Source organism: Zonotrichia albicollis, chromosome 6 (assembly GCF_047830755.1).
Source record: "Zonotrichia albicollis isolate bZonAlb1 chromosome 6, bZonAlb1.hap1, whole genome shotgun sequence".
Lineage (NCBI taxonomy): Eukaryota > Metazoa > Chordata > Aves > Passeriformes > Passerellidae > Zonotrichia > Zonotrichia albicollis.
Window position 1 is genome coordinate 16,263,643 of NC_133824.1, and position 17,283 is coordinate 16,280,925.

The 17,283-nt window shown below is 44.8% G+C and overlaps 2 protein-coding genes across 8 annotated transcripts in view; one reads left to right on the forward strand and one right to left on the reverse strand.

The window, feature by feature from the left end:
- The window catches only part of TTLL5 (tubulin tyrosine ligase like 5), a 135,952-nt gene extending 121,559 nt beyond the window's left edge, over positions 1-14,393 (reverse strand). For 6 of the 7 annotated variants that reach the window (XR_012580727.1, XR_003379906.2, XM_026792380.2 and 3 more), the window contains exons 1-9: positions 14,242-14,393; positions 13,595-13,724; positions 9,890-9,999; positions 8,042-8,124; positions 7,150-7,256; positions 6,446-6,576; positions 5,801-5,883; positions 3,414-3,483; positions 3,037-3,121 (exon numbers count right to left, since the gene is read on the reverse strand). Coding sequence is in view for 5 of the 7 variants with exons in the window: in XM_026792380.2 (XP_026648181.2) it covers positions 3,037-3,121; positions 3,414-3,483; positions 5,801-5,883; positions 6,446-6,576; positions 7,150-7,256; positions 8,042-8,124; positions 9,890-9,999; positions 13,595-13,674 (749 nt within the window). In the remaining 2 variants the exon portion in view is untranslated. Of the gene's footprint in view, positions 1-3,036; positions 3,122-3,413; positions 3,484-5,800; positions 5,884-6,445; positions 6,577-7,149; positions 7,257-8,041; positions 8,125-9,067; positions 9,221-9,889; positions 10,000-13,594; positions 13,725-14,241 lie in introns of those variants that run through there. The other variant, XM_026792384.2, reaches the window with a different exon arrangement.
- A 150-nt stretch (positions 14,394-14,543) lies between these two features.
- Positions 14,544-17,085, forward strand: ERG28 (ergosterol biosynthesis 28 homolog). Its single transcript, XM_005479786.4, has 4 exons — positions 14,544-14,764; positions 14,954-15,044; positions 16,283-16,401; positions 16,554-17,085. Exons 1-4 carry the CDS (start codon positions 14,632-14,634, stop codon positions 16,631-16,633), a joined length of 423 nt encoding a protein of 140 aa, XP_005479843.1. The 5' UTR covers positions 14,544-14,631; the 3' UTR covers positions 16,634-17,085.
- The last annotated feature ends 198 nt before the right edge of the window (positions 17,086-17,283 follow it).

Consider the following 17,283-nt stretch of genomic DNA (forward strand, 5'->3'; position numbering starts at 1 on the left):
GGTCCACCAGGCACAAAACATGCCAAGAGTTTTGACAGAGTTTGAAGAAGGCATGACTAGAAAAGTTGCACTGTAACAAAAGATAAAGCCACAGCATGTTCACTGATACCACTCTTAAAAACTCTCCAGAAGTCTCATAGTTGACTCTGCTCACTTGAGGCTCTGTCCCTTTATACAACTTATTCCACATGAGTGGGGTGGAAATAGCTAGAAAAAGAACCTACTCAACATCAGTGCTTCCTACGTTCTACTCAGTATTCTTTCAGAGGATAAACAGAAAAAAAACCTAAACAAAAACCCAAATAAAACAAAACAAAAAGCCACACAAAAAAAACAAACAAAACCCCTCTAACACAAACATTTTGAGGTCATTATCTTCCTGAAAAACTGCATTTAAAAAAAATAAAAAAGAGAGAGAGAGAACTTTGGCATAGGCAAACCAAGTAGCTATTTAGTACTTCCAGCACAACAGCTGAAGGCTTTGTTACACACATCTGGGTACATACCCTTCCTATCTTCTTTAGATGAAAATTGGAAAGTGAAATAGAAGATACAAAAATGTTGGATCCACAATCTCTTATTTCTTCTCAGCTCTGAAGCCTCAAATTCCACTCTAGATCATGTCATGACAAGTCTAGCTGTGCCAGCAGAAACAAGGCCTAAGGAACTATCTCATCAAACATCACAAATGTTTGGTATACCAAGTCTGTTCCTTGTAAAGATCATTACATCTTATGGTTTCCTCATAGCACTCCTTTTCTGGTAGAGGCGACCAAGTTTACCAAAGCAGTCAGGTTCCTCTCGGAATATGCAAAGCATAACACTAGAGAGGAACATGACCTTTCAGACAGACTAAGAAAATGGAAACAAATAATTAAAACACCAAGCTAGGTCATCCTTACTACACTTCACAGATGATCTGCCTTCAGAAAGCAAATTAAAAACATGGAAGTAACCAGAGTACACCACAAGCACAAGCTGAGGTTCCAAAAGCAGATTGCTTTGTTCTGCCGGCATTTTTCACCTTGGATTGCTTCTATACCACCTTCGATTCCAGGCCCTGACATTACCTCCCAGTTCTCTGCTAGAAATTGTTTCTACCCTTAAGCAGCATGGGCTTTTTTTTATTCCTTAAGCAAAATATTAAAAGCAGCTTCTACTCCCCAAGGTTAAAACACTTCCCTCCCCCTACAGAGCTACATTTTTGTCCCAGCTTTAAACCAAAGCATTACGTTATGTGAGGCAATACAATGGTGTCTCCCAGCACATAACTCCCACTAAAATGAATGGCAAAACAGCTAAATAGGAAGCCATAACTCAGTAACTCCAGGTTCTTTACCTCTCACCAACTGAATCTGCAAAGCAGAGTATGGAGAAAACACGAATCGCTGCAACTGAAGTGCACTAGTGCCATCTGGAGGCCACCCAGAACAGCCCACCTAAAGTTTTACCAGCCTCTGCTCACCTTCAGCCATGTCCTCCAAGGAGAGCTTGCCAGCACTTGCAGCATGAACACACCAGCTGAACAACCACAGTAGATGGGGAAAGCTTAAGGATAATTAAAGATACTGTCTGCAATAAACGTACAGCTCTCATGTGAAAGCATTCAACTACAAGTGTCTAGCCACAGCTGACACTCCAGCTGAAACTCCTCAGTGGGCTCTTGAAGTTTAACAGCAGAACCAGAGCTACTCCCCATAGCTCAGAAATCACTCTTGAAACTCCTTTGTTACAAGATCTGCAGAACCACCTTTAAAATATTAATGATGGTGCAAATCCTGTTTTTGAAGGCCTGCTACGTACTGCCCATTCTGAGAACATGCTGGAATTCTACATTATCTTGTTTCCCTCTTCACTTTCCAAAAACATGCAGTTATTAGCAGCTAGCAATTAAGCTGCCAGTTCCAAGAGAAAAGTCTTGCATGACTGGCATGTTTAAGGCTCCCTTTCCCAAGTGAAAACAGTTGTTAAGCTTTCCACTTACAAAGATGAGCTTCTCCTTTCTGCCCCCTTTTAGGGAAAAAATGCATTCACATTATCTTTGCAGGCAGAGGCACATCGCAACACACCTGAAGGGTGTTATGGATACTTCTTGTGGGATCATTATTTCTGTATTCTTTGGGATCCACTATGTTCTTGAGACAAAGAATTTGGATTCAGTATCTACCCAAGTCAGAGCTATGTCAGGTCTGAACCCTAGAGATATTCTGAATAAATCAAATGTGCTTGTAAACAAGATACAGCATTACTTAAATCTACTGCTGAAACAGTTGTGTGGTGCTCTTTTCTCAAGCATCAGTACAGTTAAAATTCTGATCCATAGAGAATTCAGAGGGGTGATTGTTTCAAATCCAGTTACTACAGACAAATATTTTGCTAAATATTAGTTACTACAGACAAATATTTTGCTAAACTTCTGTAACAAAGAAAAACAGGTATTTTTGGCAGAGGAGTATTGATTCTAGCTATCTTTCATGACTTACATGCAAAGGAAAATTGTTATCTTGCAGAGTAAAAACAGTGAACTAGCCTAAAACCATTTAGTAGATATTGCAGAAAATAAAACGCTGACCTAAAATTTAGAAGAGTCATTGAAATGAATGAGTCACTGAGCTTATTCATTAACAGGTCTGCAGCTGCTTTTTTTTTAATACAAATTTAAGAAAGCTTAGATTCCCTTCCCCTCAGAGAATAGAGAAAAGGCACTATGGTATCAACAATCCCAAGTTTCAAGAAGAACTGAACCTTGAGAATGAATATGCCAGTGACAATCTGTTTGGCCATTTAACCCTTGAGAGTTGAAAATGTATTTTATTAATTATATATAAAAACAATAAAATCTCTCACTCAAGATGCTATAATCTATATGAAGAAACCTGATGGGACACAGCACAATGAAGTATCATCTATTTCAACTCTGCAGAATTCCTTAACTGGCACTTTCCTCATTTTACTATTGTTTCAGGAGAAGAGAGGCAAGCCAAGAAATGTCTGAATCACCAAATGCAGGTACAAAGTCAAAGACTTCTCCCATACCTGGCCAATCCTTCCTCGTAGAGATAGACAACAAGGGGATCATAGGATGTAACCAGAACATAGAGACGCACATCGAACTTGAAATCTGAAACAGAGTTGTCAGGAGTCAATGACTGCAAATATCTTTCAGATATCATAACTAGTTGAGGAATTTCAACAGACTCTGAAGCAATAAACCATTACCTACTGCCGATATAGGTGCCTGAATCTGTCCCAGTTGTAAAGCTTCCAGGTTTTAATGAATCTTTAGTTACATTTGTCTGATGCTAGACCAAGCTAGACCACTCAATTATTCAACTAAATTGCTCCAAAGTTTGCAGAGATCCTCAGATACAGGGTTAGGGGAAGGGAGAAAAGCAATTCCTAAGCACACTCACCATCTATGAGCAAGGGATTGCTGATGTAACGAGACACCAAGATGTTGTCTTCCACTACAATTTGGTTTGGCTGCAAAAGAACAGAGTATTTAAGAGTGAAAAAACAGCAGATATAAGAAATAAGAAGAAATTAGGTCAAATCTACCATTTTTTCCTGCCTTTCCCTCCTAAAGGAGGTTGGTACAGCCACCCTGTACCAATAACTACATCTGAGGAAGGAAGAAATTAAACCAAAATGAAAAAACATAACTGTCACAGCATATGCCACAGCTGAGACAGTCACCATCCACAGAGTATCACCATACAATATCAGAAGGCTTCAACCCATGCAGAGTAACACCACAACACATCAGAGGGCTCCAGGCATCTGCCCTTCTTGTTTCTAGCTCTACCTTTTATACCCCTGATGTTGATGCATTGCACTGTGTGCCTCTGTTCCCCTTGGTGGTTGGTCAGTGCCCCTGGGCCCTCCATGGCTCACTGCTGTCAGTGCTGCTCACCTGCTGCTCACAGCTGTGCCCACTGGGGATAAGGCTGGGCCCAGCCCCACTCCCAATTACCACAAACCCTGTACCTACACAGAACTGTCAGTCACAACATATTTAGATCCTAAAGAGAATGATTACATTGCCAATAAACCTGCTCATTGATTTTTCCAGTAAAATACTCAGAGTAGCATACAGATTTAACAGCCACATAGCAATCATGTAAAATAGGCAGAGAAAAAAAAAAACCATCTAAGGAGTAATTGTTACTCTGTTTGCTTCCCAATGGTTTAACCAAACACATGGAGAAGAGGTTTAGAAGACTCAGGACGGAGTATGTAACTACAGATGGTGAAGAAGCCACAAGTGAGGAAAATGACTCAACTTGTGATCTTTATAACTACATCCTGGGCTGGTATCCAACCTTTTTGCCTACCTTATACTGAGTCTCAGTTCACAGCAGGAGCTCCTGTACCCAAAAGAAGCTACACTTGTAGGTAAGAACAGAAAGCTCAAACTATGACAAATACATGTCACAAAGTTATGGGATCTGTTGGAAAAGCTTTTACTTTTTGCTTTATGCAAGGCTCTCTTGTAACCAGTTTCTTGCACAACACTTTCTTGCCTTCAGTTTGCAGAAGAGGCAAGAGAATCACAGGATTCTGCCTTTATTCAATTTGGTATCTATTCAGCCACAACACCAGCACAATGAGCAGAAAACCTAAGCATATAAAATGTTTATACAGAACATGAGAGAACAAGCTCAACTTCCCTCAGAATATCACCCAAAAGCGACACACTGTTCTATATGGATCGGGGAAATGCAAAGGTTTGTTATTTGTTTGGAGGGGTTATTGTTGTTTAAAAAAACTTTTGTGATGGGATTCTGAAAGACACTCTTTTAATGGCATCACACTGAAGGAAAAAGGCCTGTGGGCCAAACTAGCTGCAGTGTTTCTCAAACAGAAATATACAAAGGGATATTGGTCCCAGAAGGGTATTTTCCCCAGGTCATGGCCAACTGCCATGTGAGCCTGAGCTCATTCCTCCCTTTCAAGCAAAGAAAAAACTGAGTGTAGCTCTGGAAATACTTACCTCATACACTTGGCAAATTGCTCCCTTATTTTATGGGAAATGATCCAAGTAGAGAACAGATGAGGCAGCATGACCCCTTCAGTGCAGGGAAGGCTAAAGGGGGTTTGAATGAGTGAAAACAAAATGACTCAACAGCCATTTTGCTGTTGAGCATATTTATTGGAATCCCCTCATGTGTTTGGCTCCAGTTCAGATGTATTTGTTATGCATGACAACCTAACTCCCTGCAAAGCTCACAAACAGCAAAAGGCAATACAACCTGCACATGGATTTCAATGGACTATCCCCATTACACCTCAGGAAGGACACACTGGCTTTTAGATAACATAGCTTTAAGATTGATATACTTGCTACTCTATCAAGGTTCATTTAAACAGGTCTTTTTCATGGGCCAGTGTGAGACAAGGGGTCTGTTTGAGAACTGTTCAGGTCACACAGGGAAACAACTAAGGAGAGTTCTGAAAATCTCCACAAGGTCAGCCTACTGTCAGCCACAAAGAGAGCATGAAGCAGCACAGCTTCCCAAACTGTCTCAGGGAGTACAAACTTGCTCCTAATAAGCTAAGACTTGCAGGTAGATTGCAAAATGAGCACAGCATACAAAGAGAAAGACTGCTTTTGGTTACACAGCACAGGCCCAGGCAGGCCTTCCAAGCTGCTCAGGGCTGTTGAATTGCTCACCAATATATGGCTGAAATAGAGAGTAAGGCCAGTGTACAGGTAGATGCCTCCTTGCCTCTTGCCTGGAAGCCAACATAGTTCTGAAGGCACTGTTACTGAAGAGCAGCCCTTTCTGTGAACACTTACATTATTTATCAGGTAGACACCCCGACCTCTGGAAGAAGCCACAGGCTTCACTATCCACGGGCCTCTGTCCTTAGAATAGGTATCTGGTTAAAAGAAAACAGCACAAGTCTGCAACATTTTCCATTCTGCTTATTAACAGGGGAGCAAGAATAAAGAATGCTGCCTATGGTAAACACTTTAGAGAACTCCACAGGGAGATCAAAGTCTGCTTTTCGAATATGCTATTTCACCCCTGTGGAATCATTGCAATTATTACAACCCCTCCCTGAAGCCCCCCATGGCGCTCTGATACATTCATTCTTCTGCCCTACGCCTCCTTTTGGCGCTTCTCACTTCAGTACCCCCAGGCACTAGGCAGTGATATTGTGAAGCTGATCATCAACAACACTGTGCACCTAACTCCTCCATTTTGGAATGTTAAACCCCACATCAGCTTTTTGCAAACTTACACAGGCATGGAGTAAACAGAACAGCAGAAATGACAAAGAAATCACATGGACCTTTTCTACTGTCTTCCCAGCTTCCTCTAATTTTGTTACCTTAACTACTGGCATGATCAAAAGGCTAGGATATTAAAAATAATTCCCCTCCCCCCACATCCCATTATTTTATTTTACATCTGGGCATCATCATCCATTCACTTACTGCAGAACTCCTGGTACTCTGTAGGGAGGATAAAGGTCTGAGGTAAGATATGGAATGCCTTGAACCCATGGGTGAGCTGCATTCGGCAGACATTCTTGTACAGTCTGTCCTTCCGTGTCAGTTCATACGACCTGGAGTCCCAAAACAAGAGACTGTATGTATTTATTCCCCGACATTACAGCAACCCTCTGTCCTAGTTACTGAAGTATCTGTAGCTTTGTTAGATGTCTAAGCCCTAACCTGTCAGATGTCTAAGCCCTAAGTGACTCTCAAGCTTTACTGCCTCTACCTCATGGCTGTATTAATATCCTTTCTGGCACTTCTTGCAATTCCCAAGACAGACTGAAGCACAGCAACCTGTTATAATGATGGTTATAAACTAACTGGTTATAACAGTGGTGTATAAACTAGCAGGGGACATAGGACCATCCCTCTAACTAAAAACTGAAGCCACAAATAATTTATCATCAAATAAAGAAAATAAAATTTAAAATCCAATATTTGGGATACAAACAACATTTTAATAGATATACTATTCCCTAAAAACCCCCAAGACCAATAAGAATGAGACAGCAGTGGCACTGGCCCAATCTGTTGGGATTTTACAGTACCACATATGCTCTATTTTGCAGGGGGGTATCTATGTTCAGATTTTTGCAAATCACCACAATGATGTTCAACAAAACATGGTATCAAGGCCTTACCTAGGGAAATGGTTCACTTTCTGGACATCTGTAAGGGAACGCAGCAAGCAAGGCTTCAAGTGTGATCCTGTCCACATGAGATTATAATCATTGCTATTAGGGTGAACCTAAAAAGCAGCATAAAAAAACACCACAAACAAAAACATTGAACTAATGAAAAGCAATGCCACCTTATCCCTAGATCTACAAGGCCAAAGCAACTCTAGTCTAAGACAGTCTCCTCTACTATCTCCAATATAGGGGCAACTCCAGTCAAACTGCTACCCTAAGGTATTCCCAGGCTAGGAAATAACCATGTCAGATTTTTTTTTAAAAAGTTGTGACTGTTATTTTCACAGATGGTTTAAATACAGTTTGTAAAGCAGCTTGAATCTCTTCAGGAAACTTGTCAGATCAATTCCTTGAGTTGCTGTTATTCTGAAAAAAAAATTTAAAAATCAACCCTACATATCTCTCAATTGTCATTAACTGCATACAGGGCACTCTTTAGAGTAAGACAGGCACTAGAAGAGAAGTGTGAAATACTACATCAATACTTCTGAAAGCTTGTAAAGGCTGAGAAATTAAATCCTTCAGATTTTCCCAAGGGTGTGATGCTTTAAAAGCATCACATGACCAAACTTCAGCATTTCTTTTCTCCTGTTTTTGAAGACTTAAGACTAATGCGTTCTCCTTTGAGGGAGCAAAATGACCTATTTTCAGTCTGACTAGCAGAGTACAATAAAAGACAAAACAAAAAAACCTCAAGGGAGGCCACTTCCACAGCAACTTCCTGGTTCTAACCCTGCAGGATAAAAAAAAAAAAAAAAACACACACGCACAAAAAAATCCAAAAACATTACCATCACCTCCCAGCCCAGCACAAAATCAGACAGAAGTTTGTTGCACTCACCTCATGGAATCCATGGGCAGTCAGAATGCTCCGAACCAGCCGGCTGTCTGTCCGCACAATCTTATAGGACATGTGGAAGCGCTCTGTAAGGAGGCAAAGAGACACAGGATTAGAGTCTGCACCTGGGAGAATAAACCAAAGTCATGCTACCAAAGAAAAGGACTCAGACAGTACAGCTGCACTTAATTCACAGAGAGTAGCAGCACATAAGAGGCAAAGGGAGACAGGAAATGCCAACATCAGCATCACTGAACCGACATCAATCCTTAGCTATAATATAGTAGCATCACAGAACCCCATCATATAAAATAAAGCACAGGACAGCCTAAAAAATACCCAGACTTTTTTAAATGTTCCATTATATAGACTGCTTTATAACACTCCAAACATTATTTCAGATTTCCTCTCTAGTCAATATTGGTATTTCTATCTAAAACTAATTATGTCTAATGCCCCTCATTGATATGGCTTGCTTATGTGATCACTTCTTAGATCCTCAAAACCCAAAATAAAGCACTGAATTTTTGTTTACGTCTCATTCACCTGTACCAATCTTCCAACAAATAACTGCAAATACAGTAAGAAATGAAGTAAAAAGTATGAGGAAATAAAAACTCACTATGGAAGAAGAAGGTCATAAACACAAAGGCAATAAGCAGCCCCAAAGGTATAATATAAACTAAAAGCAAGTAGGAAGACTAGAGGTCAGTGGTAATATAAAAGGATGTGGCAATCCAAAAAAAGAGTTCAAAGACAGTAGATAAAGAAATTGCAACACTAGAATACAGAACTGCCTAGAAAAGGCAGTTTACAAATGAGAATAAAAGGGTGAAGATTAAATTAAACTTACAGAAATATGTTCTATCAACAAAAGTAAATCAGAAAAGCAAGAAGTATCATAATCAGGAACAAGACAAAGCTGGAGGAAATTTAACATGTTGCACTATTCAGCAGTAAACTTGTTAAACCATGTGAGAAAAAGCAGAAGAGACCCCACGCTGCAGTAAAAATGTAAGTTACAATTACCATCAGCTTCTGGCATCATCCAAGTATGTTTGTAACTCACATGAAAAGGATCAGGAGTTTCCACATATAAAACACCTTCTCCACCCCTTACCCCAATGAGCCAGAAGCACTTTTGCTTGGATAGGATATTAGAAACGAAAGCATCAATTACCTAAGAAAGGAAAAGCAAGAGAAGAAAGAAGTGTCAGCACCTTCACAAAAGGGAGCTGAGTACATATTAGCTTTTCTCCAACTCAGCACATCCAGAACAAGCTCCCAGCTGTACACACCCACAAGTATTAACTTTTCAAATCCAAAGTGACTGTTTATAACACCCAGCCTCTTCAGAGGCTCTCCCTTACTTGACACTAGACAGATTTGGTCTCCCAACTCAAGTGCTGCCAGGAACCATTTGTTTATGGCCTTCTAGGGGTTGTGAGGCTGTAGACTCAGATTTGTTATTACAGCTTATTATTGTTCAACTGTGAGGCTGGCTGCTTTATTTCCCAGCGAAATGCTCTCAAAACTCACAGCAATGATTGATTTTAAGGTCTTAGCTATGGTGAATTTGCATTCTGGTTTTAAGCTCGAGCATGGCCTCCAAGTTCAATTTGCAAGCAGACAGTTCCATCTCAAAACACATCAGGATCCAGTGGAGGGACAGACACTATCACATTCACCAACGGATTAAGCACTTCTGAATGTCTCAGTGGTCAGAGACTAGAGAGGATTCCAATTTCCCACTATGTCCTCTTCCCACCACAAAGTGAAGGGACCATCAGGTAAGAGACTTTTACCTCATGCCTTCAAGCCTTTTAAAAGCTGGCACATAGTAGCACCCACCTCCAATTAGACGGAGGTAGCTGTCCTTGGCCAGAATGGCTTCAGCATGAAACACCAAGACAGGGACCCGCCTGCAGCCACCACCTGTCCACTTGATACATGGATGACCTCTGCAATGACAAGACAGTCAGTATAAACAACTGCTGAGCCTCATACATGCAGCAGTTAGTTACAACAATGACACAGCAATTCTCCATACTTACCCACCTAGCCTCTGGACAGGCCACAAGCAAACATGCTGGGGAAAACAGTGGAAGATTGGTGAGGAGAACTGTAACCACGCCTGAGTGACTTACAGCTTGGGTGTAGAATAATACAGGTGACATACTAACTGTTGTCTTTGTGTGTTTCACAAGCAGAACCTCTGAAGTCAGCACAGCACTGCAACAGACTTCAAGGCACTCTATCAAAAGTGCTTGAGACTCCTGCCCTATGGTGGGCAGGGTCAAAGCACAGTGGTAAAATACACCTGCAAGAATCCCTGAAAAATGAGCAGCAGCTTCAGTGATTCTCTAGCAAGGACCAAGCTCCACAGTGACTGCCTCTGCTTGCTGCTTTGGGGATCCCTCAGTGAGCAAGGTAATGAAAAGAAATTTACTCTTTGCATTTCAGATACAGTCTTGTGGTTGTCCCTAACCCCTGCCTGTGCTGACTCAACACACACATATGCTAGGCATCTCTGGTGGTTCCAGGCTGCACCCCAGCTAGATGCCAGGCACCCACCAAAGCTGCTCCATCATTCCGTTCCACAGCTAGACAGGCGAGAAAAAATTTACCAAAAGACTCATGAGTCACAGGCAGGGAGGGATCACTCACCAATTACAGTCACAGGAAAAACAGACTCAACTTGTGGAAACTAACTGAACTTATTACCAATCAAAATCAGAGCTGGGTAATGAGAAGTAGATCAAATCTTAAAAACACCTTCCCCCCACCTCTCCCTCCTTCCCAAGCTAAAGTTTATTCCTGAATCTCTACCTCCTTCCCCTCAGCAGTGCAGGGAAATGTGGAATGGTGTTACAGCCAGTTCATCACATGTTGTTTCTGCCACTGCTTCTTCTTCAGGGAGAGCCCATTCCCTGCTCCAGCACGGGTCCCTCCCACAGCAGACAGTCCCTCACAAACTTCTCCAGTGTGAATCCTGTCCACAGGCTACAGTTCTTCATGAACTGCTCCAGCATGGGTTCCCCCACAGGGCTACAAGTCCTGGCAGCAAATCTGCTCCAGGGTAGGCTCCTCTCTCCATGGGTCTGGAGGTCCCTCTTAGGAGCCTGTTCCAGTGCAGGCTTTCCATGAGATCCCAACCTTCTTTTGAGCATGCCCCTGCTCCAGTGTGGTATTCCTCCACGAGCTGTAGGTAGATTTCTGCACCCCCACAGATATTCATGGACTGCAGGGGCACAACCATCTCACCATGGCCTTCACCACAGACTGCAGGGAATCCCATCTCTGGCACCTGGAGCACCTCCTTAGCCTCTGACCTTAGGGCTGCAGAGCTCCTCCAGTCACATATTCTCAGTCCTCTTTTCTCTGGACCAGTGGCAGGTCCATATTGGAGCACAGGCTCTGTCAGACACGGAGGAAGCTTCTAGCAACTTCTCACAGAACCCACCACCAGAGCCCTCCCATTACCAAAACCTGGCTACACAAAGGCAAGACAGCACCCTTGGTACTCAGCTATAAAGGGAATTTCCCAGATCACTCTTTTAGAATTGGTCTTGCCAGTCTGAGTTCTGTTTAATCTTGTTTAGTTCTGTATTTATTTTAGTGGGTACAATTTAGGAGAGGCCTCATGAGCTTTCACAGCTACAGTTCTCTGAATTTATAGCCTGAAAACAAGATCTGTAATTCATCATAAACCACAATTGCTGGTATCCACACAACCAGACCTTGCAATGCAGGTTCCAGCCTCCAATTTTAGAACTGCAGATCAGTGCAGTCAGCCTGGCTGTAATATTGGAGTCTGAAGTACAGAAAAAAAGCAATAATGCAGAGTTTGAGAGACTAGAACAGACCTGGCTTAACACAATGGATAAAGCTGTGTATTCTTCCCTTTTAATTCCTGTCAGATACAGTGGAATGCAAGACCAGAATTCAAGAACAATGCCCCCCAGTGCACCACTTAAGCTACAGGCTCTGAGATGCAGTGATCAGTTCTGTACCAAACAACAAGAGTACACTGGAAAATATCATCTCCTCAGAGGAATTAAGGACATAGAAAAAAAACCCATCAAGACCTGTTATAAAAAATCCTAGGATCACAAAGAAAAACTGTCAATCTCCCTAGGCAAATAAAACTCAGGCTGTTTATAAACACTGCACAGGGAAATTAAAAACATTTAAAAGTTAACTTTTTTTAAAACAGGAGAAAACAGAGAATGAGGGGCTGGAGAGACATGTCTACACTAACAAGAAGAAATACAAAGACTGACAGCGATATACAAAAGCATTTGTCTATAGAATATGAAAGATCATTGTCTGCCAAAGGTTTAGAGAAGCTACACAAGACAAAACACCTCCAACACTCAGAACAAAGGAACAGAGATAGAAGGGCAACTTTCTGATGCTCGGACAAGGGTTCTTAAGGGTAGCCTTGGTCTTCTTAACGAAGCCACTGCCATTATCAGCCAGACAAATTAACTTCACAGCACTCCTACCTCCTTCTGCTACTTCTACAAAATATTTTTTTTTTTAATCTACAACTGGGGTGTAATTATCTATTCAGATTGGGAGGGACCCAAGAAGCTTCCAGAACTTACACTACAGGCCAGAGCCTTATGTAAGTGGAAAATGAGCTGAGGCAACAAGACAGGAGTTTATACTAAGCCTGTCCTGAGGATTTGCAGCAAGGCTCAATCCTCCAGGTGACAGTCATTCATTCCTAGCATGACCCCTGGTCACTTGATGCAGACACACTGTTACAGCTACATTCCAGGTGAAGCTAGTTCCTTTCCAGCCACGAGGATCTAGCAAACCCAAGCCAACCACTTGCTATGAAGCAACAATCCTCTAAATGTCTTGAGTCACTGTAGTCTGCAGCTGAGCACTCAGTCACATTGTGCATCCAAAAAAACCCTAACAGGACACAGTGAAGTAGATCCAGGAGAAACTAAAGTGATTCTGCTATGGGAAAGAATAAGGGAGCAATTCCTTCACAAGCAAAGCTAAAAAAGTTACTAAGCAAAGATGGAGCAAACATTATGACTTGTTACTAAGAAGAAATAAGAAGAAGTAAGAAATATGAAGTCTAGGAGATGAGTTATCACAAGGCAGGGTATAAAGCATTGTATATCAATCTACTGTACAGCAGATTTCTAATCTCTGCAGCAGTAAAAACTAAAAAAAAAAAAAAGCTACAAAAACCACACAAACCTCTGCCCCCATAAAACCACACATGCCAAAAAAAAAAAAAAAAAGGACAGATATCTTCAAAAACATTCCCCTTTTAGGAACATGACAGAAAGAAATCCATGAAAATATCAACTTCAGAGCAGCCAAAGAAAAGCTGCACATCCAACCCTGATGAATGTGGGGGTCTTTTAGGTTGCAGATGTAGATAGCTTCCCCACAGGTTTAAGGCCCAAACAGATCATCTTCTACTTCATAGGTAGGAAGGAAAGGAATCCATCTGTCTTTTCAAACTACTACAGATCCACCAGAAAGCACAGAGACATAGACACAGTTCAGAGGTTTTTTCCTACTTACTCCAGTGCATCTATAGGATCTTCTTCCTCCTCTGAGGATGAGCCAGTTTCCTCCAGATCTTTAGCCATCCCAACTGGCATTTCCTTTGGGAGTTTTCATACAGCCCAGTCCTAGTTGCAAGAGCAGTTACCTGCAATACGGATTAAAAGCAGGAATGAAGAGCTGAACAGGACAGGGAGAACTATCAGGTAAGCACCACCTCCTGCCAGCACGGATTTCTCACAATACTTTTAACCAGTCTGTTATACATCTGCGATTTGTTAAACATCACCTCCGAGCCACGCGAGTGCAGAACGCAGCATCACCTTCCAGCAGCTCATTCCGCACCTGCCCGTGAGAACCACCCGGGCACTTACCGGTAACGCGTGTCCCGTCCCCGCCCCGCCCTGCCCTGCCTCGCCTCGGGCCGCAGACCCACGCCAGGCCGGCCCAGCCCAACGGGAACCGCCGGCCCAGCCCGGCCCGCCGCCCGGGGACAGCCGGACTCCGTAACGCCTCCACCGGCGCAGGAGCGGCGCTCGGCCCGGAGGGGCGGCTGCGGCCCGGCCTACCCCGCGCCAGGCTAAGCACGGCGATCTCCGGCAGCCCCAGAGGAAGCAAGAGCGGCGGGGAGCACCCAAGGCAGCGGGTCCCCGTACGAGCCGTACCTGCCCCCGCACGCTGGGCCGCGCCGGGCCGGGCGCACAAGGCAGCCCCGGCCCCTCCCGCCGCTTCCCCGTTACTACAACAACCGACGGGCGGCGGCCCCGCCCGGCGCGCAGCCGCCCCCGCCGCCTCACTGCGCAGGCGCGCTCGAGCCCGCCCCCTGCCGGCGCTCCCACCTACTCCCGCGAGGTGGGCGGGGACGGGGCGGGCGCGCCTCCCACGGGGCGAAGGATCCGATTGGCGGGAGGCGGTGTTACGTGTCGTGGCGCGCGCATGGAGCGGCGCGCGGCGCCCAATCGGAGCGCTGGGCGGTGGCGCGGGCGGGAGTGCCGTCGGTAGCGGGCGGGGACTCGGCCCGGGCCCGGCGGGCGCGCTTGGAGCCGGCCGGGAGGATGAGCCGGTTCCTGAACGTGCTGCGCAGCTGGCTTGTGATGGTGTCGGTCATCGCCGCTGGGAACACCCTGCAGAGCTTCCGCGATCACGGCTTCCTCTCAGAGAAGCTGTACACCGCCAGCCCCGGCCTCGGTAAGGGCCGCGCCGGCCGCCCTGCCGCCTGGAGGCCGCCCTCCAGCCGGGGGCCTTGGACTGTCCTCGGGGTCCCTCCTCTGGGGCCCGGGAGCTGCCCGCTGCCCCGGCGTGCGCCTCCACGGCGGGACGGGGGGTGGCAGGCAGGGCCGTGCGTGGTGTCCATGTGCTCCCTCCTTCTTTACGCAGTGAATGGGCTCCAGGCTCGGACCTTCGGCGTCTGGACCCTCCTGTCATCCGTGATCCGCTGCCTCTGCGCAATCGACATCCGTAACAGGACGTATGTAAAGCAGCACCTGAGAAATCCATTGGTTTGCTTGCTAGACACAGCCTGAGTTTAGGGGGCGGCACAGAGGAGGGGGGGAATCAAAAGCTGTTCCTGAACTTTCCATAGCGTTGACAGCATTCTCGTGAAGAAGCTCAAATAGCAGTGTGGGATTTGTGCGGTAGCTGCTGCCCCCTTCTTCCTCTGTGGGGGGACAGACTGCGCCGTTGAGTTCTGTCCTTAGTCAGAAACAGGTAGATCTGAGAACCTCTTCCTTCTCTTACTGTCACTAATTTCTGAGCTCCAGTTTGGAAAGCATTTTCTGAATGCCGTTGCTGCTCTGTTAATTAAGCAATTGCCAATGTTGTGGTGTGACTGATGCTCAATACTTTTACTATGACAGCTCAGCTAAAGACTGGGACAGTTTTAGGTGCCCCATTGCAGTGGTCTGAACCAGTTGCTTTCTTTCCTACATTTACCTGGGGCTGACAGCAAGGCCCGAGGGGCAGCCTGATGCTGAGTGGGACACACACCATTTCTCCCTGTGCTAACAGAAGAGAGGGGTTTCTGAGAGGGATTTCTAAGCAAGATGACTTGAGGTCTCTGCTAGACAAAGCCTTTATTGGAGGTTGCTAAAATGCTTTTGGCAGTGCTTCCCTCAGCCCTGCAGCAGAAGTCACTGTTCACCTGGCAGTATGTGCTTGGATTGCCCAGGGTTATCCAAGGCAGGGAGGTGCAGGGACCAAACAATATGTTTTTAGGGGGTGGTGGCAATGCCATTTATCAAGAATCAGTGGTTTCTTTGAGGAATTTTATCTTACATCTCTTGAACCTGCTCCCTTTTCACCAGCCGTGGCCCATAGAGGGTAGCAGAGCACAGGTGGGAAGACACTGGGTGATGCAGCCTGAAGTCAGCCAAGTCCTGCCACCCTAGTTCTCTGCTCATCCTGTTCTCACCTTCTTTATGTGTGTGCACATACTTCTCATTTCACTGGTGCCCTACTCGTGCTCTTCACCTTCCTTCAGGCCAGATAATGCCTGTGAATTTCAATGCACCATTAAACATGCTGCCCCATTCTCCTCTCAGCTGTTGCCCAGGGAGATTTTGCACCTCACTAGGCAAGGGACAAAGTCCCCTCTGTGCTGACGGTGAGATCAGATATGGCAGCATGCAGGTTTGCCTTTTTTCCCACTCAGCCATATTCATGCCCATAGTATGGTACGATAACGTGCTTTTTTCTGCTCTTCAACAGCCTCTATCACATCACACTCTTTACCTTCTTCTTGGCCCTTGCTCACTTCCTTTCTGAGGTCTTCATATACCACACTGCAGCTCTGACAATTGGAGTCATGGCACCCCTCATGGTAGCAAGTAAGTAGAGCTCTGTATCCTCCCCCTGCATGCTCTCCTTGGAGCTATGACAGCCCAGAAAAACTGCCCGTGCAGCTATGGGCTGAGAGGAGGGCATGCCTCATCTCTTGTCCAGCATTTTCTACACAATCCATCCTCTATCCCTGTCACAGGTTTCTCTATTTTGGGGATGTTGATTGGACTGCAGTATCTGGAGGTAGAAGCGCTATCACAAAACAAGAAGAAAAACTGAAGTTGAGGGCTTTTAGTGGGTCAGTGTCATCTTCTGCCTTCACTGCCAGACTTCCACGAAAGCTCAGCTGAACTTCTCCAGGACACCAGTCCCACTGGTGGGTCAATGTTGGACTCTGTCAATCACTGTCATTACCAAGTTGTTTTTGTCTTGTCCTGGCAACATTTCAACTGACTGATGTCAAAGACCAAGTCCCAGAGGAGTTTGTGTCAAAGCTTATGGGAGGCAGTTGGTGACTGAGTCCCTGGGTAGCAGGCAAAGCCTCTGGCATGCCCAGAGCACTAAGGACTTCGCTCCTAGTGTGCCTGTGGGGACAAGGTGCAGAACTATCCAGGATGTGCTGAACACTTTGGACCAGAAGGAGAGAATGGGTGCTGGCCCAGGCACTGCTGTGTAACTTGCATGTGTGTGTTCCCCAGGGGCCATTTCTAATAAATGAGAAAAAACTGCAATGGGCTTTGTTTGTCTTTCTGCTACACAGCAGTGGGTAGAAGAACAGAGCCAACAGCACCTTCCACTGTATGCTGCAGAATATATAATCTCTCTTTACAACAAACCTACCTTTCCCTGAGTCCTTGCCACAGAGTTCCAGGTCTGTGTAGCAAGTTATAACTACAGAAGATGGAGAAAACAGGAATAGGTTCCTTAGA